This window comes from Musca autumnalis, unplaced genomic scaffold (assembly GCF_047663935.1).
Source record: "Musca autumnalis isolate F117 unplaced genomic scaffold, ASM4766393v1 scaffold_1, whole genome shotgun sequence".
NCBI lineage: Eukaryota > Metazoa > Arthropoda > Insecta > Diptera > Muscidae > Musca > Musca autumnalis.
In genome coordinates, this window is record NW_027411644.1 from 34,045,992 (window position 1) to 34,073,334 (window position 27,343).

At 41.1% G+C, this 27,343-nt stretch overlaps 1 protein-coding gene across 1 annotated transcript; it reads left to right on the forward strand.

Annotated features, from left to right (window-relative positions):
- Positions 1-14,645: 14,645 nt before the first annotated feature.
- LOC141390460 (uncharacterized) lies at positions 14,646-27,286 on the forward strand. The gene is made up of 3 exons (XM_073963412.1): positions 14,646-14,875; positions 25,520-25,551; positions 25,616-27,286. The coding sequence occupies exons 1-3, from the start codon at positions 14,842-14,844 to the stop codon at positions 26,837-26,839; spliced, it is 1,290 nt and encodes a 429-aa protein (XP_073819513.1). The 5' UTR covers positions 14,646-14,841; the 3' UTR covers positions 26,840-27,286.
- Positions 27,287-27,343: the final 57 nt, after the last annotated feature.

A 27,343-nucleotide genomic window follows, 5' to 3' on the forward strand; every position in this document is an offset into this window, starting at 1 on the left:
CTGATATGAAAACAACCGCTATTTTAATACACTGACCGAAATTTTATTACTTTTTAAAACCAACATACGAAACCCAAAACCTCAATTTCCATTACTGTGTTTTCCCGCGAAAACTGGGCTTTTACATATGCGAGTTCAGTAAAAAAAAACTACAACATCGTAAAATCCGGTATGAAGAGCATAACCTGGTCCATTTATATTGGAACATAACACTGTTGAGAACAGTCGCGGACACCGAAATAAGAACACATATAAAATTCAAAGTCCAAAGGTTGTGTTCAATTGGAAAAAGTACTAAAATTTCCTTCAGTGCATTGAATAGAGGATGTTTTCCTATCAGATTATTTTCCTATAAATCTGGATCATATTTCCAAACCTTTAAACGGCAGACTTATTTGCGAAAAACCCATTTTATTGAACAAAACGTCATGGTTTTTATAAGAAATTTTGAATTTTTCATAATTATTTTGAAAATGTTCCATCTTATCAGCATCCGAAGCACTCGATTGTATCCGTCGAGGTTGTCTGTGTCATATTATATCTTATTGTGAAGAAATATGACATATCTGCGCGACTCCTATTTATATTCCGAGATGTTTCAAATATCTGTCAATTTAAACCATTTAACGCTGTTATTTCAGTGTCCGCGGAATAATTCATAGGTTTTTTTGGTGAAAAATGATTAGAAAGCCTTGCTTTATCGACTGAAAGAAAATTCGGCGTCAATAACTCAAAAATTCGCGAAAATAAAGTGAATGTTCTATCCTGATGACCAAAAATAAATGTCTATTTTTCATAGTACTATCGGAAAATTGGTCAGAAAATCATTTCGCGAAGAGCTAAAAACATAATATTTTCTGTGTTTGATACGGAACATTATAGACTTTAAATCCCTACAAGATGAAAAACGTTGATTAATTCGTTTTGGGATAAATAAGCTAACATTAACAAAAATGTAGGTTTTCTATCCTACTGACGTGGAGTGTATATATCATCAGCACAAGCAAGTAACATGTGGCTATTGGTGTAGATTGTGCAACTTGCCACTTGCCTCTTGTATAACCTTTTCCAGCAGGATGTTGAAGAGATCAAACGTAAGGCTGTCTCCTTGTCTGAAACCCGTTTTGGTACAAAACTCTTCGGAGAGGTTCTTTCCTATTTTAACTGAGGATCTCGTGTTAGTTAAAGTTATTTAACAAAGCCGGATGAGCTTTGCGGGGATATCAAATTCAGACATGGCTTGGAATACCTTTGAACGCAGCGGGCTGTCGAAGGATGCTTTATAATCGACAAAAAGGTGGTAGGTGTCGATCTGCATCTCTTAGGCGTTCTCTAGGGTTTGCCGCAAGGTAAATATCTGGTCAATGTTGTACTTGCCAGGTCTAAGGCCGCATTGGTATGGCCCATAGGCTTTAGTCGTTCGCACAATATCCCTGACACTATCTTATATCCAATAGGGAGAAGATTTATGCCCCTATACCTAGAGCATACAGTCTTATCTCCTTTCTTGTGGACAGGTGACAGGATGCTCTGGTTCCAAACGTCGGGTACTCGTTATTCCTGCCAGATGGTGCTAACTAGCTGATGCATACACTATATCAGCGTGTCGCCTCCGGTTTTGAACAGCTCTGCTGGTAAGCCATCGGCTCTTGCTGCCTTATTAGTCTTCAGCCGGTTTATTGCTGACTTTACCTCATCTTGGCTGGGCGGTATACATTCAATACCATCTTCTGAGATTGGGTCTGTGGTATCTTCGTCGTCTTCGCTGCTATTGGATACCAACAGTTTTGAAAAATGTTCTTTCCATATCCAGAGCACACTATCTGTATCAGTTACCAAATTACCAGCCTACAGGAGGATGTGCCTGTACCAAAGCCATCAGTGTGATGTTTCAATCGTTGGTAGAATTTTCGGACTTCATTCTTTCTCCTGTACATCTCGATTTGTTCACACTCCCGCTTTTCCATCTCTCTCTTTTTCCTGCGGAAAATACGTTTCTCCTCTCTCCTTTTCTCACGGTATCTCTCTCGTGAGCTACGCGTTGCTACGGATTGTAAAGTAGCCCTATATGCCGCATTTTTCTCTTCGGTAGCAGCACGACACTCCTGATCATACCATGGATTCCTTGGTGGAGGTCCCTGGTATCCAAGTACTGATTTTGAGGCTGTTTGCATGGAGGTGACAATGCTTTGCCATTGTCCAGATATGTTATATGTACGAGGAGTGCTTTGATTAAGCAGTTGGGGCAGTTGAGTGGTATATGCTGTGGCTATCTGTTGTGATTGCAGCTTACCGATGTCCAACTTCCGCGTTGTATCTGTTCGTGCTTTATTTGCAACGTTTAGACGGGTACGTACCTTTGTTCTTTGATCTGGCGACAGCCAGGTGCCCTTATGGATGTCGAGATGTTGAAATCTGGTGCTGCTAACTACCATGTTTTTTGCCGCTGCGAAGTCTATCAGCCTCATACCATTGTCAGATGTTTCACTGTGGAGACTAAATTTTCCGACTGTTGGGCCAAAGATATTTTCCTTTCCAATTTTGGCATTAAAATCGCCTAGAATAATTTTAATGTCATGGGCAGGACAACGGTCATATGTTTCTTCTAAGCGCTCATAAAATATATCTTTGGTCAGTTCGTCCTTGTTTTCAGTGGGAGCATGAGCGCAAATAAAGCTGACGTTGAAGAATTTTGCTTTTATTCGAATTGTAGCAAGTCTTTCATTCACTGGTGTGAAGCTGGAGACCAGGTGTTTTAACCTCCGACCAACTACAAATCCGCAATTAAACTCATGCTTTGTGTCATGGCAGCTATAATACAGTGCGTTACCTTTAGGTGTTGTTGGACGCCTTTCCCATTCCATCGTATTTCCTGTATGGCAGTAATGTCGGCCTTGTACTTTTCAAGTACATCTTTCAATGCGTAAACTGCACCTTCTCTATAAAGTGTGCGAACATTCCAGGTGCAGATTCACAGATCATGGTCCTTAAAACATTTAGGGGGGTCGTCAACTTTAGAGGGGTTTGTTTTTCTTTTCTTTCGTTTTTTCATAGTAGGCTGCTTTTTTCTAGGGGAGGTTTACTAACCCTGCGCCCAAACCCAACCTTTTAACGTTCTTTTGGGTGAACGCGCTGCACATGTTAGCTCACTACCTTTAACGGGTGTTAAAGGCAGCTACCGCTGGTGACACCACGGGGAGGTCAGTGTCCTCTTGAGATGAAAGAGGGACCAAGATAAATCCTGGACTTTGCCATGTTAAAGCCGGTCAGGACCGTTCCTTGGTATCTTTCATCCCCTACGGCGCCCAATAATATAGTCAAATCAGTCTCTCTCTAGTTTACACTCAGAGATGGAATATGGTTGGAACCAAGTTATTCTGAGATCACAATATGGTACCGAAAATACATACATAATTGAACCAACCATATATTTTGTGTCAATATATGATTGCTGCAACATTACATATTTTTGGCTATATTTTTATTGTATCATACGAAGCTCCTTTAATCTATCTTTCTGTGACCTAAAGTCGGACAAATAACACTGTGCAACAAATTTCGGGTCATGGTGGGAAATTCCAAGTAGGGGTGATTGTATTCGGTTAGTTGATCAAAACCCCAAAAGGGTTTTGGGTTCACAGGCCAAAATTTTTTTAAAGACCCCTATATATGTTCAACCTTAACAAAAAAAAGGGTCCCTGATATTTACCGCTAGACTTCGTAAAATTAAAGATAAACCTTTGATAGATACCTCTCTCCCCATAACTCCCTCGTGAGCTACACCTTGCTAGTGATTGTTGCACGGTAGCCTCCTCCTGGTCATACCATGGGATCCTTGGTGGAGGTCTCTGGTATTCATGTATGGATTTTGTGGCTGTTTGCCCCTGTGTCGATATATTATCGGGACGAGTAGTGCTTTAATTAAGCAACTTGCTAAGTTTAATCGGGTACGTACCTGTACTGCAACAATGTTGTGGTCCGAGTCTATGTTTGCTGATCGGAACGATCGTACATCCAAAACGCTCGATAAATGTCTTCCATCTATACACCACGTGATCAATTTGATTTATTGTTTTTTGATCTGGTGACAGCCAGGTAAACTTAGTTGTGGGTACTGAATTTCCCGACTGTTGGGCCAAAAATATTCTCCTTTCTAGTTTTGAAAAATTTAGCTGGATACCAGAACTGGAATTATGTGACTCATTTTTTGAGTTATCGACAAAAATCGGTCAAATGAAAACGCAAAATTATGAATGAAAAGCTCAAATAAGATTTGACAACACTGTTCCTATTGGTAGTACTTTTTTATTGATCGCTAACTTACAGAATAATATCGTTAATTTTACCGATTTTTGTCAACAAATTAGATACAGAATTCCACTACTGATGTTCTAACCTCCGAGGGCTTTAAGAAGCACCCTTTCCCTTTAAAAGGGTCTTAAGAAGCACACTTTCCTTTGGAAAGGGTCTTAAGAAGCACCCTTTGCTTTGGAAAGGGTCTTAAGAAGCACCCTTTGCTTTGGAAAGGCTCTTATGAAGCAACCTTTGCTTTGGAAAGGCTCTTAAGAAGCACCATTTCCTTTGGAAAGGGTCTTAAAAAGCATCCTTTCCTCTGGAAAGGGTCTAAAGAAGCATCCTTTCCTTTTGAAAGGGTCTAAAGAAGCACCTTTTCCTTTGGAAAGGGTCTAAAGAAGCACCCATTCCTTTGGAAAGGGTCTTAAGAAGCACCCTTTGCTTTGGAAAGGGTCTTAAGAAGCACCCTTTGCTTTGGAAAGGCTCTTATGAAGCAACCTTTGCTTTGGAAAGGCTCTTAAGAAGCACCATTTCCTTTGGAAAGGGTCTTAAAAAGCATCCTTTCCTCTGGAAAGGGTCTAAAGAAGCATCCTTTCCTTTTGAAAGGGTCTAAAGAAGCACCTTTTCCTTTGGAAAGGGTCTAAAGAAGCACCCATTCCTTTGGAAAGGGTCTTAAGAAGCACCCTTTTATTTGGAAAGGGGACTAAGAAGCACCCTTTCCTTTGGAAATTGTCTTTCCTTTGGAGAGGGTCTTAAGAAGCACCCTATCCATTGGAAAGGGTTTTAATTAGCGCCTCACATCTTGCTACAAGTGTACCTCCTATCAGCCAAATTCCCACATCAAGCTCAGAAGTTGCCCCTATGGAGACCACTATAGAAGTGGGGACGGTGGAAACCCCTGTTTCGGTTTTGAGGCTATAACACAAACGCAACCTGAGAATAAAGAGGCAATAAGAGCTCTGACACGTTTTCGCTGCTCCCACTTCCCAAACCACATGCCAGTGTGATAGAGGTAAGACAGTTGTGTACAGAACGAAACCTTACAACAAAGTTGCAATTGCGATCAGACGAAACAATAAAGGGTCTGTAACAATCTTGCTCGTCTAACCCAAAGCATGATGAAAAAGCTGTGCGACGGTTGGTCCCTAATAATATGTGGATTGCAATCATCGACAACGTTGATCACAATCGGTGTATCAGTCGTAGTCGCTGCTTGCTGGTCGAGGGTCATCTCAGGGACATGCTCATCTCAGATGAATTTGAATCAGAGTAATGTGCGGCTCGGTCATTCAGCTCTGTACAAATAAAATAAGGAATCGACTAATTCCCTTATGCAGACAGTGGCAAAATTTTGGATTAGAAAGGATATGCTTTCGAACCACTCCGAAGTACGATTAGAACAGAAGCAGCAAGAGCTTAGCTTTGTGTAGATAATTCTGCATCATTGGAAAGCTGCTGCAAACCCCTTCGCGGCATCTAATATCGACAATGCCTTTGTCCAATAACCTTATTTATGTTAAATTAAGGTGAGAAGGCCACGAGGCAATATTTGCACTGTGTTCTCTGTCTCAAGTGGAGACAAGATGAGAATTACTGTAGAGGACATGCCGTCTAGATTAAGCTGAAAACAGTTGGGAAGTATGGGCAAAGCAGACGTGCTTACCATTGCACCACGGTAGTATTCGAAACAATGATTGGATATAATGGTAACGGTGAGGATGATTAACTTTGGGTGCCACCGTGGTGCAATGGTATGCACGCCCGCCTTGCACACAGAAGGTCGGTAGTTCGATTCCCCGGCCAGGCAACATCAAACATTTTTCAACGGTGGCAAAATACCCCTCAGACATTTCCTGAGTATTTCAGCCTTGTAAAACTTCTCTACAGGTGGTGTCTTTAGACACGCCGTTCGGACTCGGCGATAAACAGTAGGTCCCATATCATTGAGCTAATATGAATCGGGGTGCACTCATTGATATGAGAGAAGTCTCCCTTGTCCCGTATGGGATGTTGTGGAACAATGTTTTTTGTTGTTTGAGGATGATTAACTACAGCAAGGGGAGTGGAATATTGCTAGATAGAAGTAATACCGTTCCACCTTCTTCTGGTTGTTGTTGTAAAAGTGTTTATTATTACGTTTGTATGTTCGTTCTTCTGTTCAATCTGGCTCTGGGTCTATCTTCAGTTCTGTAACCACAGATCCACTGTTTGGCTGGGCAGTTGAAAAGGTGTTTTGTGTCGTCCGGGTCCATGCCGCATATTGGGCAGATGTCTTGCAAGGCGCTGTCGATTTCCGCCCAATAAGAATTTAGGCGACTTTAATATCCCGAGCGTAGTTGAGCCAAAACTACTCTAGTTTGCCGTGGCAGCTGACGCTCCTCAGCTGCAATAGATGGGGGATGTATTTCGAGGACTTTATTCACACTATATTTGCTTATGGCCTTAGCAACTTTGCTTATGCATCCGTGTGAATACTATTTAAACCTGCTTGATATGCTTGTTGATCTAGGGGTTCTCTCCTGTATCGTTGGACCTCTGCCTCTAGAACATGGATATCTTTCCTGATCTACCTGAATGGGTCGGGCCTACCCACAAGATGGTGATTGGGATGGCTCACACGATAACATCCAAGCAGGTACTGCAACGAAAGCATCTCATTGTGTTGCTTTACAGGAAGAATTTTTGCCTCCTCATGTAGATGGTCCACTGAAGATTTGAGGAGGCACCCTGTCGCTGTTCTCAGGGCTGCATTTTGGCAAGTTTGAATCTTTTTCCAGTTCGAATCACAAAATCTCGGGGACCAGACTGGAGCCGCATAGCTTACCACAGACCGACCTATCGCGTTATATGTGGTCAACAAGGTTTCTTTATCTGCACCCCAAGTGCTGCCGGCCAGGGACTTGAGGACCTTGTTCCTACTTTTCAGTTTGTCGCAGATAGCTGTGGCGTGGGCGCCCAACTTGAAAGTAGTGTCGAATGTGACCGCTAAAATTTTGGGGCAGTTTGTGGTCGGAATTCTGCTACCGTCCACCACAACATTCAATTCTCTTCCAAACTGCGCTGTCCGTGTGGTGAAAAGAGTGGCTGTTGATTTTGTGGCGGAAATCTGCATATTCCTCGAATGGAAAAAGGTGGTAAGATCGGTTAAATAGTTGTTCAGTCTCTCACAGATGTCATCAGGATAGGTATCTGACGCCAGGATCTTGCAATCATCCGCATACATTACGAGCTCGATGCCGTCTGGAGGGGCGGAATACAGGAAAGGTAGAGGATAAACAGTTCCGGAGACATCACCCCACCTTGGGGAACTCCCTGTTTCACTCTACGGGGTTTGGACTTCTTGTTCCTGAATTCCACGTACCACTGGTGTCCACACATATAATTGACTATCCAACGTTTCAAGCTTGGCCGGAGGGTTGTCTGCTCAATGTCCTCAAACCGAGTGGAGTGCCTGACTGTATCAAAGGCCTTTGATAAGTCAAGCGCCACCATCACTGTTCTATCGCACGGCCGTCTCTGGTTGAGTCCTTAACAAATATGTGTGGTAATGGCTGATGATCGGCAACTTGATAGCTATTTCCGATACTGGGGCGGATTAAGGCCTCAAGGGTCTTTGCTACGTGCTACAAAAGCGAAATCGGCCTGTACGATTCACTTTTGCTAGCATAATTACCGGGCTTCCGTAGTGGAAGCACCCTGCCCATTTTCCAGATAGCGACAAGTTGAGAACTTTAGTGAGATACTCCACTCCCGGCTCATCCAGCTGCTTCAGCATTACCATGGAGATTCCATCAGGGCCAACGCTTTGGATGATTTAGCGTTCCTGATGGCATTGGCAACAAGATCCATTGTAAACAGTTGTGGTTCCTCCTCGGCAGGAAGAGATCTGATGCGACGTAATACTCTTCTCTTCGCCCTGTCACTCTCGAGGTGCTTGAAAAATTGTCGATTGAAATGACTTACGCACCTCTTCGGGTCAGTGAACGTAACGTCGCCAAACTTGACTGAGATCCTATCTTCCCTTCTTCCAGGGTTCGAGAGTGACTTAACCGGCTCCAATGTTGCAACTTTTCAGATGATTTAACCACTTGTTCCGCTTATACTCGCCGACCAGCCTGTTAACTTCAAGTATCAGCTCCCTGACTCTGGGGTCATTGGGGTTGGTTCGACGAAGCTCATCGCGCTCATTTGCTAAGCCTCTGCTGGGAAGTTTGGTCTTACTTCGGGTATTCGACCAGCAGGGATATGGCGAACGGCTGCAGCAGTGATGATCTCTCGGAACGTCCTTTCCGCTAGCCGAACATCAGAAGGATTGCGCAGTTCTCTGAAGCGGTGATTGGTGAACTCTCTGAAACTCGGCCAATCAGCTTTCTTATGATTGACGAATGTGCGGCGTTCAGAGGCAATGAAATCGGGTGGTCTGCTAATGGAGACAATTATGGGGAGATGGTCTGATCCAAGGGAAATGACGGGTTAACAGGTAAGGTCAATTGTCCGACCAGGTGACACGATGGTTATGTCTGGCGAGCTGTGACACTCTCCTCTAATTCTGGTAGGGGCGTCCTCATTGACCGTGCAAAACGTAGAGCTGTCAATCTGCTCAGCCAGCCTTTAGGGGCTAGAAAAAATTATTAAAAAGTCAACACCTAATGTTGCCCATGCTCACTCATTCCAAGCTCCTCTTCCACAACCTCTCATTGTCACCTTCTAATAAATCGAACCCTTATTTACTTTTAATACAAACCATCAAAGCTCCACATGTGTGGTGGGACAGATTTTAAGTGATACCATGTTTCCCTGGACTTTCCTAATATGTGCCCATTGGAGGAGAATCTCCTTTTTGGACTCATTTCTCACTCCACTGAGAATAGATCTTTGGATAATTGCTAGTACTGAGCTGGCATTGTTTTAAACAAATATTTTAATTAAAAAATTTTCATTCAAGGTCTCCTAATTTGAATTCAAAATCAATAGAAAAATGTTAAACAAAAAAAAATCATCCATAAAAGTTGTTAGCAAATCAATCAATGAACGAACGGCTTCGTAAATTCTACGTCAGAACAAATTAATGAGCAGCCCAGAATAGCAACAACAACAGAATTTATGGACAAACAAAACAAATCTCAATAAAAATAATGACGACAACAATGACAATTCTGAACAGAGTGTTGAAGTGAAGTGTCGCTTCTCATTCCAACTCTATTTTGATTTATTCAAACATCAGCGACATATCAAAATGGGTTAACAAGCCTGGTAACAGCATTGAAGGTTGTTGTTGTCTGTCGTCCACCATAGAGATCTCAATTAATATTTCCCCCAAAGAGAGAACAACCAAATGAAGGATATCATCTGACCTTAAAATTACCTAGGAGTCATTTTGCATGTGTACATTCGATTGTGGGCAATTCCCAATACACTCATCGCCCACTCCTTTCCTCCCCTAATCCTTGGTAAAATTTTATATTTATATGATGTTGTTTACCAGCCATCCAATACTTGGATGAATATCAAAATCATCAAACAAATGTACCTGAGCGCGCCAATAGCTTGAAAGAGAAACCAATGGCAAAAAAACAATGGATAATCCCTGGTAATAAATCTCCCAAACCACACTAGGTTTGAATTACCATTTGGAATCCACAGAAGCTTGAAATAAAGCATGTGTTAGATCTATTGCCACCATGGGCAGCAACCAACCACCCACCCAGCTATGCATACAGCAACAACACTCGAACTGCAATGGTCAAGTTTTGGCCTACAACAACACAGTCTATAGTTTCAAACAGTAACTGCTTAACGAATATTGTTGCTGATGCAGATGCTGTTGTCTGTCGTCGTTGACGTCCTCAACAATGCCGTTGCTGATAATGTTGTCGTTAATTTTAAGAACAAATTGATGCGAATACCATTTGCATGGGGTTTAGATGACTCAATTAACACAGTATAGGGCTCAAATCGGTTCTGAAAAGTTATGGTTGGATAGCGTGAACAACCCATTTACTTTAGTTGGATAATGTGGATAACTATTTACGTTGGTTGGTTAACGTGAATAATATATTTACGATAGTTGAGTAATGTGGATAACCTATTTACGTTAGTTGGATAATATGGATAACATATTTACGTTGATTGGATAACGTGGATAACATATTTACGTAGATTGGATAACGTGGATAACATATTTACGTTGATTGGATAAAGTGGATAACAAATTTACGTTGATTGGATAACGTGGATAACATATTTACGTTGATTGGATAACGCGGATAAGATATTTACGTTGACTGGATAACGTGGATAACATATTAACGTTGATTAGATAACGTGGATAACATACTTTCGTTGATTGGATAACGTGGATAATATATTTATGCTGCTTGGATAAGGTGGATAAAATATTCACGTTGGTGGGATGACGTGGAAAACATATTTACGATAGATGCATAACGTGGTTAACATATTTTCGTTGATTGGATAACGTGGATAACATATTTACGATAGTTGCATAACCTGGATAACCTATTTACGTTAGTTGGATAATATGGATAACATATTTACGTTGATTGGATAACGTGGATAACATATTTACGTTGATTGGATAACGTGGATAAACTATTTACGATAGTTGGATAATATGTATAACATGTTTATGTTGGCTGGATAACGTGGATAACATATTTACGTTGATTGGATAAAGTGGATAACATATTTACTTTGATTGGATAACGTGGATAACATATTTACGTTTATTGGATAAAGTGGATAACATATTTGCGTTGATTGGATAAAGTGGATAACATATTTACGTTGATTGGATAACGTGGATAACATATTTACCTTTGTTGGATAAAGTGGATAACATATTTACGTTGATTGGATAAAGTGGATAACATATTTACGTTGATTGGATAACATATTTACTGTTGTTGGATAACGTGGATAATATATTTATGCTGCTTGGATAAGGTGGATAAAATATTCACGTTGGTGGGATAACGTGGATAACATATTTACGTTGATTGGATAACGTGGATAACATATTTACGTTTATTGGATAAAGTGGATAACATATTTACGTTGATTGGATAAAGTGGATAACATATTTACGTTGATTGGATAACGTGGGTAACATAGTTACGTTGATTGGATAAAGTGGATAACATATTTACGTTGATTGGATAAGGTGGATAACATATTTACGTTGATTGGATAAAGTGGATAACATAGTTACGTTGATTGGATAAAGTGGATAACATATTTACGTTGTTTGGATAACGTGGATAACATATTTACGTTTATTGGATAAAGTGGATAACATATTTACGTTGATTGGATAAAGTGGATAACATATTTACGTTGATTGGATAACGTGGATAACATATTTACGATAGTTGCATAACCTGGATAACCTATTTATGTAATTTGGATAATATGGATAACATGTTTACGTTGATAACGTGGATAATATATTTGTGCTGCTTAGATAAGGTGGATAAAACATTCACGTTGGTTGGGTAAAGTTGATAACATATTTACTTTGATTGGATAACGTGGATAACATATTTACGTTGATTGGATAACGTGGATAATATATTTATGCTGCTTGGATAAGGTGGATAAAATATTCACGTTGGTGGGATAACGTGGATAACATATTTACTGCTGTTGGATAACGTGGATATCATATTTACTGTTGTTGGAAAACGTGGATAAAATATTCATGTTGGTGGGATGACGTGGAAAACATATTTACGATAGTTGCATAACCTGAATAACCTATTTACGTTAGTTAGATAATATGGATAACATGTTTCCGTCGGCTGGATAACGTGGATAACATATTTACGTTGATTGGATAAAGTGGATAACATGTTTACGTTGGTTGGATAACGTGGATAACATATTTACGTTGATTGGATAACGTTTACAACATATTTACTGTTGTTGGATAACGTGGATAATATATTTATGCTGCTTGGATAAGGTGGATAAATTATTCACGTTGGTGGGATAACGTGGAAAACATATTAACGATAGTTGCATAACGTGGTTAACATATTTTCGTTGATTGGATAACGCGGATAACATATTTACGATAGTTGCATAACCTGGATAACCTATTTACGTTAGTTGGATAATATTGATAACATGTTTACGTTGGCTGGATAACGTGGATAACATATTTACGTTGATTGGATAAAGTGCATAACATATTTACGTTGATTGGATAACGTGGATAACATATTTGCGTTGATTGGATAGCGTGGATAACATATTTACGTTGATTGGATAAAGTGCATAACATATTTACGTTGATTGGATAACGTGGATAACATATTTGCGTTGATTGGATAGCGTGGATAACATATTTACGTTGATTGGATAACGTGGATACCATATTTACTGTTGTTGGATAACGTGGATAACATATTTATGCTGCTTGGATAAGGTGGATAAAATATTCACGTTGGTGGGATAACGTGGATAACATATTTACGATAGTTGCATAACCTGGATAACCTATTTACGTTAGTTGGATAACGTGGATAACATATTTACGTTGTTTGGATAAAGTGGATAACATATTTACGTTGATTGGATAACGTGGATAACATATTTACGTTGATTGGATAACGTGGATAACATATTTACTGTTGTTGGATAACGTGGATAACATATTTATGCTGCTTGGATAAGGTGTATAAAATATTCACATTGGTGGGATAACGTGGATAACATATTTACGATAGTTGCATAACCTGGATAACCTATTTACGTTAGTTGGATAACGTGGATAACATATTTACGTTGTTTGGATAAAGTGGATAACATATTTACGTTGATTGGATAACGTGGATAACATATTTACGTTGATTGGATAACGTGGATAACATATTTACTGTTGTTGGATAACGTGGATAACATATTTATGCTGCTTGGATAAGGTGGATAACATATTTACGTTGATTGGATAAAGTGGATAACATATTTACCTTGAGTGGATAGCGCGGATAACATATTTACGATGATTGGATAACGTGGATAACAAATTTACGTTGATTGGATAAAGTGGAAAACATATTTACCTTGATTGGATAACGTGGATAACACAGTTACTGTTGTTGGATATCGTGGATAACATATTTACGATAGTTGTATAACGTGGATAACATATTTGCGTTGATTGGATAAAGTGGATAACATATTTACGTTGGTTGGATAACGTGGATAACATATTTGCTCTTGTAGGATAACTTGGATAATATATTAATGCTGCTTGGATAAGGTGGATAAAATATTCACGTTGGTGGGATTACGTGGAAAACATATTTACGATAGTTGCATAACGTGGATAACATATTTACGTTGATTGGATAAGGTGGATAATATATTTACGTTACCCTTCAGATGGTTTTCTAGATATAGAAGACTCCTCCAGAGGGTCCTATAGGTATAGAAGACTCCTTTAGAGGATCCTCTAGATATAGAAGACTCCTTCCGAGGGTCTTCTAGATATAGGAGACCATTTCGGAAGGCCTTCTAGATATAGGAGACCATTTCGGAAGGCCTTCTAGGTATAGAAGACCCCTTCAGTGGGACTTCTAGAAATATAAGACGTCTCCTGAGAATCTTCTAAAGATATAAAACATTCTCAGAAGCCCATAAAATATAGAGGAGATAGTATAGAAGACTCCTTCAGAGGGCCCTCTAGGTATAAAAGACTCCTTCAGAGGGTCATCTAGGTACAGAAGACACCTTCAAAAGGTCCTCTAAGTATAGAAGACTCCTTCCAAAGTTCTTCTAGATATAGGACACTCCTTCCAGGGGTCCTCTAAATATAGAAGACTCCTTCCGAGGGTCCTCTGGGTATGGAAGGCTCCTTCTGAAAGTCTTCTATGCATAGAAGAGTTCTTCAAAGGCTCCTCTTGGTATATAAGACACCTTCAAAGGTCTTCTTGGTATATACGACCCGAAAACTTAAGACTTAACACACAAACTTGTTAGTGTGTCCCAATAACTTCTCACCGGGCGTAGCGCAACAACGACAATGATAAAACATCGCATATCGTAAATTTCAACAAGATGTTGTTGCTGCCAACTGCTCCAAAGGGAGACATTACCAACAACAAATGCAAATAAACATAAAATAGAAAAAATTCTAATTTGAAATGAAACAGAGAACAACAACTCATCGCATCGCAGCGAAACCAAGTCACTCTGGGAGTGTAAATTCTAAAATGATTTCGTTATGATTTTGCAGTGTGAAGAAGCTTTCCACACTCTGCCACTGGGGGATGCCAACAAAAATTCTAAGCCAAGTATAAAATGTTAGAACTTTGAGCCGTTAGCTTGCAGTCTTTGTTGGTTGGTGGTGTTGCAAAGAAAATTTTCGTTTGTCGTTCTTTTTGTTGAAGGGAATTTGAATTGAAACGAATCTCTTGTAACGTAAAAATAAAAGTTTAAAAAATTTAATAAAAAATAGTAAAATATATTGAATAAAATATTTTCAATTAAAAATATTAAAGATATTTTATAAAAGAACTTTTGATGGATTTTAATATTCTAATATTTATTTTAAAGGGTAAGTCTTAAAAAAATCTAAAATTTTTTATAAAAAAAACCTTAACTTTTTTCAAGGCTGGGTTAGTTTTCGAAAACCTATGAGTTATGGGTTTTATAACCAGTGTCTGAGTGAGTGTGTGTGTACTAATTTCCATATATATGAGTGTGTGTTTGTGTGTGTTTTTGGTACGCTTGACCACCAACGAGAGCATCTCATCTCATATATTTCCTTTTTTCTTGGCGGGCGCTCTTCTTCTGCTATAACTGTTATGGCTCATTGTTATTGTTTCATTTACCAATGGGCCGTTGTATCTTCGGAGAGCCCAGAAAGAACAAAAACAACGGCATAAGACGGCCAATTCAAATGATAAAATTTGAAGAAAAAAAAACGTTTATTCTTCATTCTGTTTTTTGTTGTTGTTGTAAGAGATTTTTATCAATGACCGACCGGAGACATGTGTACTTGGCCTTAAAATCAACTTTGTGGTTTAGAACAGTGGCTTCCAAGTGGTTTTGTTATGAAAATTTATTGAATTTTGAAGTACAAAATACATTTTAATAAAACCTTTGGTAGGGCGGGCTTCTTTGAGGACTATTTGAGCGCCATAATTCTGATAAAAATATAACGGCAGCCAAGACAGTTGGTACCAATTGCAGATGCATCGGATAGTATCGAGCGTACAGTAAGAAAAACACACCAAATGAAAGAGAATTTATTCGTGAATACAAGTTGCTAAAACAAAAATCAAAGCGATTCGAGAGCAGGTCCTAAACTGAACTTATCCGAAATTTTGTGTGGGAGGTACCCGAAGGAGTGGACCGATTGAGTCCATATTGGAACCTCGTCTTAGTCTGGTAGACATTTCACGAGTTGCAAATTATGGACCAAATCGGTTGCTTCCTTCAAGAGTTATCGTACCTACAAATTTTCTGAACATTTTCGAACTTTTGTGGGGGAGGACCGGAAGAGATGGAGCGATATAACCCATCTTCGAACTTAAACAAAGTTTGGACAAAATATTACGAAAGCAAAATTATTATCGTGTTATCGTGCGCTCCAGCCAGCCAGACAAACGCAAGGACATGACTAAATCAACTCCAAATTGTCTGAAACGGATTTCGTCCAAACATACTTGGGGTCTAAAACCATTATTTCGATGAGGCACATTTTGCTCGTATGAAAGTGTATATACCCTCGTTAGCATAAATGCTGATGGTATAAAAAGACCTGTGCCCTGTGACCTCAAAATATAAAGGATCTCTTCACAAGGCCTCCAAAATATATAACAACTCTTCAAAGGGGCTTCTAAGTATATAAGACCCCTTCAAAGGGTCCATTGAACAAGATAGTGATCCGGATCGTTCAATTGAAAAAACTTGCCCAACTCTAGCATTTGGAGGCTTCTAGGTACAGCAGACCCTTCTGTACCTAGAAGCCTATTTGAAGGGTCTATGCATAGATAACCTCCCCACAAGAGGAGGTGTAGAAGAGCTCTTCAAAGGGCATTATAGGTATAGAAGACCCCTTCAGAACGGCTTCTAGGTGTAGAAAAGCTCTTCAAAGGCACATCTAGGTATAGAAGATCCCGTTCAGAGGCTCTCTTTACGTATATAGAACCCTTTCAGAGGATCTTCTCGATATATAGGACCTCTTCAGAGTGCCTCTAAAGTAAAAGAGAGCTCTCCAAAGGCACTTTTAGTTTAAAAAGATCCCTTCAAATAGGCTTCTAGGTACAGAAGAGGTCTTTAGAGGACCTTCTAGATATTTAAGATCTCTTTAGATGATTTTGAAAGTATAAAAGAGCTCTTCTAAGACACTTCTAGGTATAGAAGATCCCTTCAAAGGACCTTCTTGATAGAGAAGACCCCCTCACAATGATTTCTAGGTGTAGAAGAGTTCTTCATCGCGCCTTTTAGGTATAGAAAACAACTCCAAATGGACTTCTGGTAATAGAAGTCCTCTTCAAGAGCTCTAAACAGGCACTTCTAGATTTAGAAGATCCCTTCACAGGGGGCCCTAGGTACAGAGCAGCCCTTCAGACGATCTTCTAGATATATAAGACATCTTCAGAGTACCTCCAAAGAAAAAGAAGAGCTCTCCAAAGGCACTCGTAGGTATAGAACACACCTTCAAAGGGCCTTCCTGGTAGAGAAGACCCCCCTCACAAGGGTTTCTTGGATGTAAATGAGCTATTCAAAGGTCCTTTTAGGTATTCAAAGCGGCTTCAAAGGGCCTTCTAGGTATAAAAGACCCCTTCAAAAGGGTTTGTAGGTGTAAAAGAGCTCTCCAAGGGAGCGTCTAGGTTTAGAAGATCCCTTCAGATGGTCTTCCAGATATATAGAACCCCTTCTGAGGATCTTATAAATATATTAGACCTCTTCAGCGTGCCTCAAAGTAAAAAAAAAGTACCCCAAAGGCACTTATAGATTTAGAAGATCGCTTCAAATAGGCATCTAGGTACAGAAGAGCCTTTTAGAGTCTTGTAGACATTTAAAAGGGGTTTCAAGGCATAGAAGACCCCTTCAAAGCGCCTTCTTGGTAGAGAAGACCTCTCACAAGGGGTTCTAGGTGTTGAAGGCCCTTCAAATGGTCTTTTAGGTATAGAAAACGCCTTCAAAGAGTCTTCTAGGTACAGAAGTGACCTTCAGAGGATCTTCCATATACGACCTGCGCGGAGTGCCACAAAAGTAAAGTAGGAGTAGAAGACACCTTCAAAAGGGGCTTCTTAGCATAGAAAATCCAATGAAGAGATCTTCTAAGTACAGAGGATCCATTCAGAGGAGCTTCTACATATAGGAGCCCTCTTCAGAGGGTCTTCTAAATTTAGTGTCATCTACGTTTAGAAAACCGTTTCAGTGAGCTTTTAAGTGTCAAAGCCCCTTAGGAGGTTACCCTGGATTCTCCTTCCCGAAGACCCCCTTCAGTTGGGCTTCTAGATTTAGAAGAGAGCTTCATATGGGCTTCTATGTATAGATGACCCCTTCAAAGCGGGTTCTACGTCCCGAAGACCCCTTTGGAGGGCTGTTATGTCTGGAAGGCCCCTTTTGAGGGCTTATATATGTTGCTGGAGCCTTCACAGGCTTCTAGACAAAAAATATCCATTCAGAACCTCTACTAGGTATTGAATACTGCATCAATATATTTTCTATTTATAGAAAATTCCTTCTATGTACAGAAAATTCCTTAAAAGGTTCTTATAGGTGTAGATGAGCAAATCAGATGTCTTTTAGGTACAGAAGACCCCTTCAGAGGTTCTTGTAAATACAGAAGAACTCAAGGGGCTTTCAAAATATAAAAGGCTATTCAAAGGAACTTCAACGTATAGAAGACGACTTCAGGGGTGCTACTAGGTACAGAAGACTAGTTCAAAAAATTATCTAGGTATAAAAAGCCCTGTGACCTCAAAATATAAAGGAGCTCCTCACAAGGTCTCCAAAATATATAACAACTCTTCGAAGGGGCTTTTGAGTATAGAAGACCCCTTCAAAGGGTCTTCTAAAAATATACGACTTCTTCAGAGGGTCTTCGAAGAATATACAGCATCGTTCAATTAAACGAGATTGCCCAACCGTAGCATTCTAGGTACAAAATATCCCTCCAGAGAGCATTCCAATTTTTAAAGACCCCTTCAGATAGTCTTTCAGCAGTAGAAGTCCCCTTCAAAAGAATTTCTAGGTATACAATCAAGCCTCAGAGCAACTTCTAGGTATAAAAGACTTCTTCTGACGTGGTATAGAAGTCCGCTTCAAAGGAGCACCTACGTATAAAGGACCCTTCCAGAGGAGCTTCTAGGTAGGTGTTGATGAGCAAATCAGATGTCTTTTAGATAGAGAAGACCCCTTCAGAGGTTCTTGTAAATACAGAAGAACTCAAGGGGCTTTCAAAATATAAAAGGCTCTTCAAAGGAACTTCAACGTATAGAAGACGACTTCGGAGGTGATTCTAGGTACAGAAGACTAGTTCAAAAAATTATCTAGGTATAAAAAATCCCTGTGCCCTGTGACCTCAAAATATAAAGGAGCTCTTCACAAGGCCTCCAAAATATATAACAACTCTTCAAAGGGGCTTCTAAGTATACACGACCCCTTCAAAGGGTCTTCTAAAAATATATGACTTCTTCAGAGGGTCTTCAAAGAATATACAGGATCGTTCAATTGAACGAGATTGCCCAACTCTAGCATTTCTAGGTACAGAATATCCCTGCAGAGAGCATTCCAATTTTTAAAGACCCCTTCAGATACTCTTTCAACAGCAGAAGTCCTCTTCAGAAGGGTTTCTAGGTGTAAAAGAGCTCTAAACGGGCACTTCTAGATTTAGAAGATCCCTTCACAGGTGGGCCCAGGTACAGAAGAAGCCTTCAGACGATCTTCTAGATATATAAGATATCTTCAGAGTACCTCCAAAGTAAAGAAGACACCTTCAGAAGGGCCTCTAAGTGTAAAAGAGCTCTTCAAAGGCACATCTAGATATAGAATACCTCTTCAGAGGGTCTTTACGTATATAGAACCCTTTTAGAGGATCCTCTCGATATATGGGACCTCTTCAGAGTGTCTCTAAAGTAAAAAAAGAGCTCTCCAAAGGCGCTTTTAGCCACTTCTAGGTATAGAAGAGCCCTTCAATGGACCTTCTTGATAGAGAAGACCCCCTCACAATGATTTCTAGGTGTAGAAGAAGGAGCACCTACCTAAAAAGGACCTTTCCAGAGTAGCTTCTAGGTATAAAGGACTCCTTCAGAGTGGCTTCAAGTCGCAAAAAAGGGACTTCTAGGTATATAAGTCCCCTTTCAAAAGAGCTTATATGTTAAGAATATCCTCTAAGGTATATAATAACCCTGCAGAGGGACCACTTCTGATACCTATAGGTGTATAAAACCCCTTCAGAGGAGCTCATTACCTTTCCGGAGAGACTTCTAATTTTAAAAGATCCCCATTAGAAGAACTTCTAATTGTAGAAGACCGTTTCAGAGAGTCTTCAAGTGTAGGAGCCACTTCCAGAGACGCTGCTAAACCCTTTAAAGGGTAAGCTATGCATAGAATACCACCCCACAAGAGGAGGTATAGAAGAGCTCTTCAAAAGGCATTATAGGTATAGAAGACCCCTTCAGAAGGACTTCTAGGTGTAGAAGAGCTCTTCAAAGGCACATCTAGGTATAGAAGACCCCTTCAGAGGGTCTTTACGTACATATATAGAACCCTTTCAGAGGATCTTCTCGATATATAGGACCTCTTCAGAGTGCCTCTAAAGTAAAAAAGAGTTCTCCAAAGGCACTTTTAGGTTGAAAAGATCCCTTCAAATAGGCTTCTAGGTACAGAAGAGCTCTTTAGAGGATCTTCTACATATTTCTTCTCTTTAGATGGGTTTCAAAGTATAAAAGAGCTCTTCTAAGCCACTTCTAGGTATAGAAGATCCCTTCAAAGGACCTTCTTGATAGAGAAGACCCCCTCACAATGATTTGTAGGTGTAGAAGAGTTTTTCACCGCGCCTTTTAGGTATAGAAAAGAACTCCAAATGGGCTTCCGGTAATAGAAGTCCTCTTCAGAAGGGCTTTTAAGTGTAAAAGAGCTCTAAACAGGCACTTCTAGATTTAGAAGATCCCTTCACAGGTGGTACTAGGCACAGAAGAGCCCTTCAGACGATCTTCTAGATATATAAGACATCTTCAGAGTACCTCCAAAGTATAGAAGAGCTCTCCAAAGGCACTTCTAGGTATAGAAGACACCTTCAGAAGGGCTTCTGGGTGTAAAAGAGCTCTTCAAAGGCACATCTAGGTATAGAAGACCCCTTCAGAGGGTCTTTACGTATACAGAACCCTTTCAGAGCATCTTCTCGATATATAGGACCTCTTCAGAGTGCCTCTAAAGTAAAAAAGAGCTCTCCAAAGGCGCTTTTAGTCACTTCTAGGTATAGAAGATCCTTCAAAGGACCTTCTTGATAGAGAAGACCCCCTCACAATGATTTCTAGGTGTAGAAGAGTTCTTCACCGCGCTTTTTAGGTATAGAAAACAACTCCAAATGGGCTTCTGGTAATAGAAGTCCTCTTCAGAAGGGCTTCTAGGTATACAAGAGCTCTGAACAGGCACTTCTAGATTTAGAAGATCCCTTCACAGGGGGCCCTAGATACAGAAGAGCCCTTCGGAGTACCTCCAAAGTAAAGAAGAGCTCTCCAAAGGCACTTGTAGGTATAGAAGACACCTTCAAAGGGCCTTCCTGGTAGAGAAGACCCGCCTCACAAGGGTTTCTTGGATGTAAAAGAGCTCTTATAAGCCAATTCTAGATACAGAAGATCCCTTCAAAGGACCTTCTTGATAGAGAAGACCCCCTCACAATGATTTCTAGGTGTAGAAGAGTTCTTCACCGAGCTTTTAGGTATAGAAAACATCTCCAAATGGGCTTCTGGTAATGGAAGTCCTCTTCAGAAGGGCTTCTAAACAGGCACTTTTAGATTTAGAAGATCCCTTTACAGGGTGCCCTAGGTACGGAGCAGCCCTTCAGACGATCTTCTAGATACATAAGATATCTTCAGAGTACCACCAAAGTAAAGAAGAACCCTCCAAAGGCACTTGTAGGTATAGAAGACACCTTCAAAGAGCCTTCCAGGTAGAGAAAACCCCCCTCAAAAGGGTTTCTTGGATGTAAAAAAAGCTATTCTAAGGTCCTTTTAGGTATTCAAAACGGCTTCAAAGGCCCTTCTAGGTATAGAAGACCCCTACAAAAGGGTTTGTAGGTGTAGAAGAGCTCTCTTAGGGAGTTTCTAGGTTTAGAAAATCCCTTCATAGGGTCTTCCAGATATATAGAACCCCTTCTGAGGATCTTATAGATATATTAGACCTCTTCAAGCTGCCTCAAAGTAAAGAAAATTACCCCAAAGGCACTTATAAATTTAGAAGATCCCTTCAAATAGGCGTCTAGGTACAGAAGAGCCCTAGAGTCTTCTAGAAATTCAAGAGGTATCTCAAAGCATAAAAGACCCCTTCAAAGCGCCTTCTTGGTAGTGAAGACCTTTCACAAGGGTTCTAGATGTTGAAGGCCCCTTCAAATGGTCTTTTAGGTATAGAAAACGCCTTCAAAGAGTCTTCTAGGTACAGAAGAGGCCTTCAGAGGATCTTCTATATAAGACCTGTGCGGAGTGCCTCAAAAGTAAAGACGAGCTCTCCAAAGGCACTTGTAGGTGTAGAAGATACGTTCAAAAGCGGCTTCTTAGCATAGAAAATACCATAAAGAGATCTTCTAGGTACAGAAGATCCATTCAGAGGAGCTTCTACATATAGGAGCCCTCTTCAGAGGGTCTTCTAAATTTAGAAGACCGCTTCAAAGTGTCATCTATGTATAGAAAGCCATTTCAGGCGAGCTTATAAGTGTCAAAACCCTTTAGGAGAGCCGTCTAGTTACAGAAACACATTCATAGGACCTTCTTAGCTTAGCAAACCCTGGATTCTTCTTTCCGAAGACCCCTTCAGTGGGGCTTCTAGATTTAGAAGACATCTTCAAATGGGCTTTTATGTAGAGAGGGCCCCTTCAAAGCGGGTTCTACGTCCCGAAGACGGGCTTATCAGTGTCAAAGCCCCTTAGGAGGGCCGTCTAGTTACAGAAACACATTCATAGGGCCTTCTTGGTTTAGCAAACCGTGGGTTCTTCTTCGCGAAGACCCCTTCAGTGGGGCTTCTAGATTTAGAAGACAGCTTCATATGGGCTTTTATGTATAGAGGACCCCTTCAAAGCGGGTTCTACGTCCCGAAGACGAGCTTATAAGTGTCAAAGCCCCTTAGGAGGGCCGTCTAGTTACAGAAACACATTCATTGGGCCTTCTTGGTTTAGCAAACCCTGGATTCTTCTTCCCGAAGACCCCTTCAGTGGGGCTTCTAGATTTAGAAGACAGCTTCATATGGGCTTCTATGTATAGAGGACCCCTTCAAGGCGGGTTCTACGTCCCGAAGACGAGCTTATAAGTGTCAAAGCCCCTTAGGAGGGCCGTCTAGTTACAGAAACACATTCATAGGGCCTTCTTGGTTTAGCAAACCGTGGGTTCTTCTTCGCGAAGACCCCTTCAGTGGGGCTTCTAGATTTAGAAGACAGCTTCATATGGGCTTTTATGTATAGAGGACCCCTTCAAAGCGGGTTCTACGTCCCGAAGACGAGCTTATAAGTGTCAAAGCCCCTTAGGAGGGCCGTCTAGTTACAGAAACACATTCATAGGGCCTTCTTGGTTTAGCAAACCCTGGATTCTTCCTCTCGAAGACCCCTACAGTTGGGCTTCTAGATTTAAAAGACAGCTTCATATGGGCTTTAATGTATAGAGGACCCCTTCAAAGAGGGTTCTACGTCCCGAAGACGAGCTTATAAGTGTCAAAGCCCCTTAGGAGGGCCGTCTAGTTACAGGAACACATTCATATGTCCTTCTTTGTTTAGCAAACCCTGGATTCTCCTTCTCGAAGACCCCTTCAGTGGGCCTTCTAGATTTAGAAGACAGCTTCATATGGGCTTCTAGGTATAGAGGACCCCTTCAAAGCGGGTTCTACGTCCCGAAGACGAGCTTATAAGTGTCAAAGCCCCTTAGGAGGGCCGTCTAGTTACAGAAACACATTCATAGGGCCTTCTTGGTTTAGCAAACCCTGGATTCTTCCTCTCGAAGACCCCTTCAGTGGGGCTTCTAGATTTAAAAGACAGCTTCATATGCGCTTTAATGTATAGAGGACCCCTTCAAAGAGGGTTCTACGTCCCGAAGACGAGCTTATAAGTGTCAAAGCCCCTTAGGAGGGCCGTCTAATTACAGGAACACATTCATAGGGCCTTCTTGGTTTAGCAAACCGTGGGTTCTTCTTCGCGAAGACCCCTTCAGTGGGGCTTCTAGATTTAGAAGACAGCTTCATATGGGCTTTTATGTATAGAGGACCCCTTCAAAGCGGGTTCTACGTCCCGAAGACGAGCTTATAAGTGTCAAAGCCCCTTAGGAGGGCCGTCTAGTTACAGAAACACATTCATAGGGCCTTCTTGGTTTAGCAAACCCTGGATTCTTCCTCTCGAAGACCCCTTCAGTTGGGCTTCTAGATTTAGAAGACAGCTTCATATGGGCTTTAATGTATAGAGGACCCCTTCAAAGAGGGTTCTACGTCCCGAAGACGAGCTTATAAGTGTCAAAGCCAATTAGGAGGGCCGTCTAGTTACAGGAACACATTCATAGGTCCTTCTTTGTTTAGCAAACCCTGGATTCTCCTTCTCGAAGACCCCTTCAGTGGGGCTTCCAGATTTAGAAGCCAGCTTTATATGGACTTCTATGTATAGGGGACCCCTTCAAAGCGGGTTCTACGTCCCGAAAACGAGCTTATAAGTGTCAAAGCCCCTAAGGAGGGGTTTCTAGTTACAGAAACACATTCATAGGGCCTTCTTGGTTTAGCAAACCGTGGGTTCTTCTTCGCGAAGACACCTTCAGTGGGGCTTCTAGATTTAGAAGACAGCTTCATATGGGCTTTTATGTATAGAGGACCCCTTCAAAGCGGGTTCTACGTCCCGAAGACGAGCTTATAAGTGTCAAAGCCCCTTAGGAGGGCCGTCTAGTTACAGAAACACATTCATAGGGCCTTCTTGGTTTAGCAAACCCTGGATTCTTCTTCTCGAAGACCCCTTCAGTGGGCCTTCTAGATTTAGAAGACAGCTTCATATGGGCTTCTATGTATAGAGGACCCCTTCAAAGCGGGTTCTACGTCCCGAAAACCACTTCGGAGGGCTTTTATGGCTGAAAGGCCCCTTTTGAGGGGCTTCTATATGTTGCTGGAGCCTTGACAGGCTTCAACCCTCTACTAAGTCCCGGTCCACACTAGAGTGAAAATTGCATGAAATTATGCGTCTCTAGATCGACTTCCATACTAGAGTAAAACCATAAAATTGCTGTGGTGGGGAATTCGATTTAAGAACGCCTAATTTCATGAAATTTTTTAATGAAATTCACGCTAGTGTGGACCGGCACTAAGGACTCTTTTATATTCGGTAGACCCCGTATTCCTTTTTTACCACACACAGGCGCCCTAAAGGTATGAACAGAATGAAATACGCCGTTTTTTTCACGCTCAGTTTCATGTAAAAGATTAAAGGCCAAGTACTACCTAATTCAAATGCTTCAATTCATTTGAATTAGGTAGTACTTGGCCTCTAGTCTTTTACATGAAACTGAGTGTGAAAAACCGGCGTATTTCATTGTGTTTCGTCCTTAAAGGTCTCGACGCATAAGCCGCTCCGCTTTCTTACTTAATTCATTTCTGGTAAAGGAATAAAGAAATGTCAGAACCACATTTCAATTAGGTCGAACTTGGTCTTTGGTATTTTACCAGAAATGAATTAAGCAAGAAAGCCGAGCGGCTTATGTACCCAGGCCTTTAGAGATCCGAAAGCTACTCCTCAGGTTTGTTTTAATAGCCTTGCTTGCTTCTGATAAACTAATAAAAAAGAAAAGGGCAACCCAGTTCGAAATTTGCTCGGCCTTCATTATTCTTTTATTTTTATTATGTCAGAAATGAAGCAGGAATGCAAGGCAAGCAGACGAGGTAGCTTATGTACGTAGTCCTTTATATAGTTACAATAACATCACTCTCCCCCACCTAGCAATAAATTATTTTCCTCCTCAATCTTAATACGGATACTAACGTTAAAATCGTAAAATTTTAATTACAGGTCTCCTTTTACTGATAAGTCCGCTGTGTTGGGTATGTAAAACTTTCTCGCAAATAACTCCATATTAAAATCCTTCTCCATCCTCATTCTATACAGGCTCAAAGTGGTTATCAATATGGGCGAAATGACTTAAGTGCTGGGGTGCCGGCCACGGTGGCTTCACCTCTTCGACCTTTGACTGCTGGCTTTGGTGCAGCCTCAACGGCGGCGGCAGCATTTCCCACCGCGGCCACAGCATTTGGACCCGGTACAACCATACCCTCAGGGCCATTTGGAGGTTTTGGTACAACAGGACAAAATCAACGTGGTATTGGTGGTTTAAATCCCACCGCTCAAACTGCATTTGGCGGTGCAGCAACAAACATACCAAAACGTCCCGGTATTGCACAACGTCCCACCGCCACGGGAGCAACCGGTACTGGCATCTATGGTCAATCACAATTTGGTGGTGGCGCAACAGGAAGGGGTGGAGCCGGAGGTGGTGCTGGATCAGCCACTGGTTCATCAGGGCTGGGTGATGATTATGATGGCGATTATTCAGCCATACCAGGTGTACCGGGAGTAGATTATCCCATCTACAGCCAAGTACCACCAACTAATTTTGATTGTGCCCAACAAGCATTGCCCGGCTATTATTCCGATATAGAGGCCCAGTGTCAAGTGTTTCACATTTGTGCCCTGAATCGTACCTATTCTTTCCTTTGTCCAAATGGTACAATTTTCAGCCAGGAGGTATTAGTGTGTGTCTGGTGGAATCAATATGACTGTGCCTCGGCACCCAGTCTCTATGCCAATAACGCTTTTATCTACGATTATGGCAATGAGAGAATACCCACAAATGCAGGATACCAGACATCGGGCAATCAACAACAGTTGGGTGGTAGGGGACAAACAGGCATTTTGGCGGCGAATGCAGGACGACCTACTGCAGCGGGGGGTAGTAATATCTTCAATCCTCAACGTTTACAGCCCAGTGTGACAGGTGGAGGTGCAGTACAACCCTCAGCCATAGCTGCTGTTCAGACGACAGGAGGTTTCGGTGGTGGTTCTGGTTCTGGACGTTTTGGTGGCAGCGGGCAAAATCCCGGACAAACATTTCCCGCAACTCCCACACCCTTCGGTTCAGTCCTACGTTCCGGCACCACAGCAGGTGGTGGCGGAGGAGGCGGTGGTGCAGGTGCCAGCTCCGTTGCAGGACCAACTGGTGGCGGTGGCAACTTTAATGCCAATGTTGGAGAAACTGCCTTTGGAAATGCTGCAATTGCTACTCAAACAACTAAAAATAGAGAATATTTGCCACCTCCTGCCAGGCGACAATAAGCGTGACGAAGATAAGTAGCGCTGCAGTGAAATAGTAAATGTAGTTATGCGAACTTCTTCCATCCCACCATCACCACCACCAATCTCGCTCACCAATGGCAAGCAAACCCGTAAATGATCTTAGGCTTCTGTACCCGGTTTAAATGTTCCTCGACCTTACTGTGAAAATGAAAACAAATATTTCTATTAGATTAGTTTAAATAATTTTGAATTTGAATTTTATTTTGTATATTTTAGTTAGTTTTATAAACATCATCACATCAACAACAATTTCCTTGTGGGCATGCCTCTCTCCCTCCTCCTCTCTTTGTAATATTAGTTTTTCATCCATTCATGTACATTTTTTTGTATGTACCATATAAGTATGTTGTACTACATATACAAACAAACATATATTTTTATATAGCAAATACAATATATCCATATATTTTTTGGAAAGCAAAGAAAGTGTTTTTTTTTCTAAAAAAATGATAGATAGGAAAATTATCCTGTGGAGAATGATCA

Bases quoted from the DNA above. Each gene is read 5' to 3' on its own strand.
- LOC141390460 (XM_073963412.1), top strand. From the start codon at position 14,842: ATGGATTTTAATATTCTAATATTTATTTTAAAGG. The intron at 14,876-25,519 runs GTAAGTCTTAAA...TTTTAATTACAG, and splicing joins TCTAATATTTATTTTAAAGG to GTCTCCTTTTACTGATAAGT. The intron at 25,552-25,615 runs GTATGTAAAACT...CATTCTATACAG, and splicing joins TGATAAGTCCGCTGTGTTGG to GCTCAAAGTGGTTATCAATA.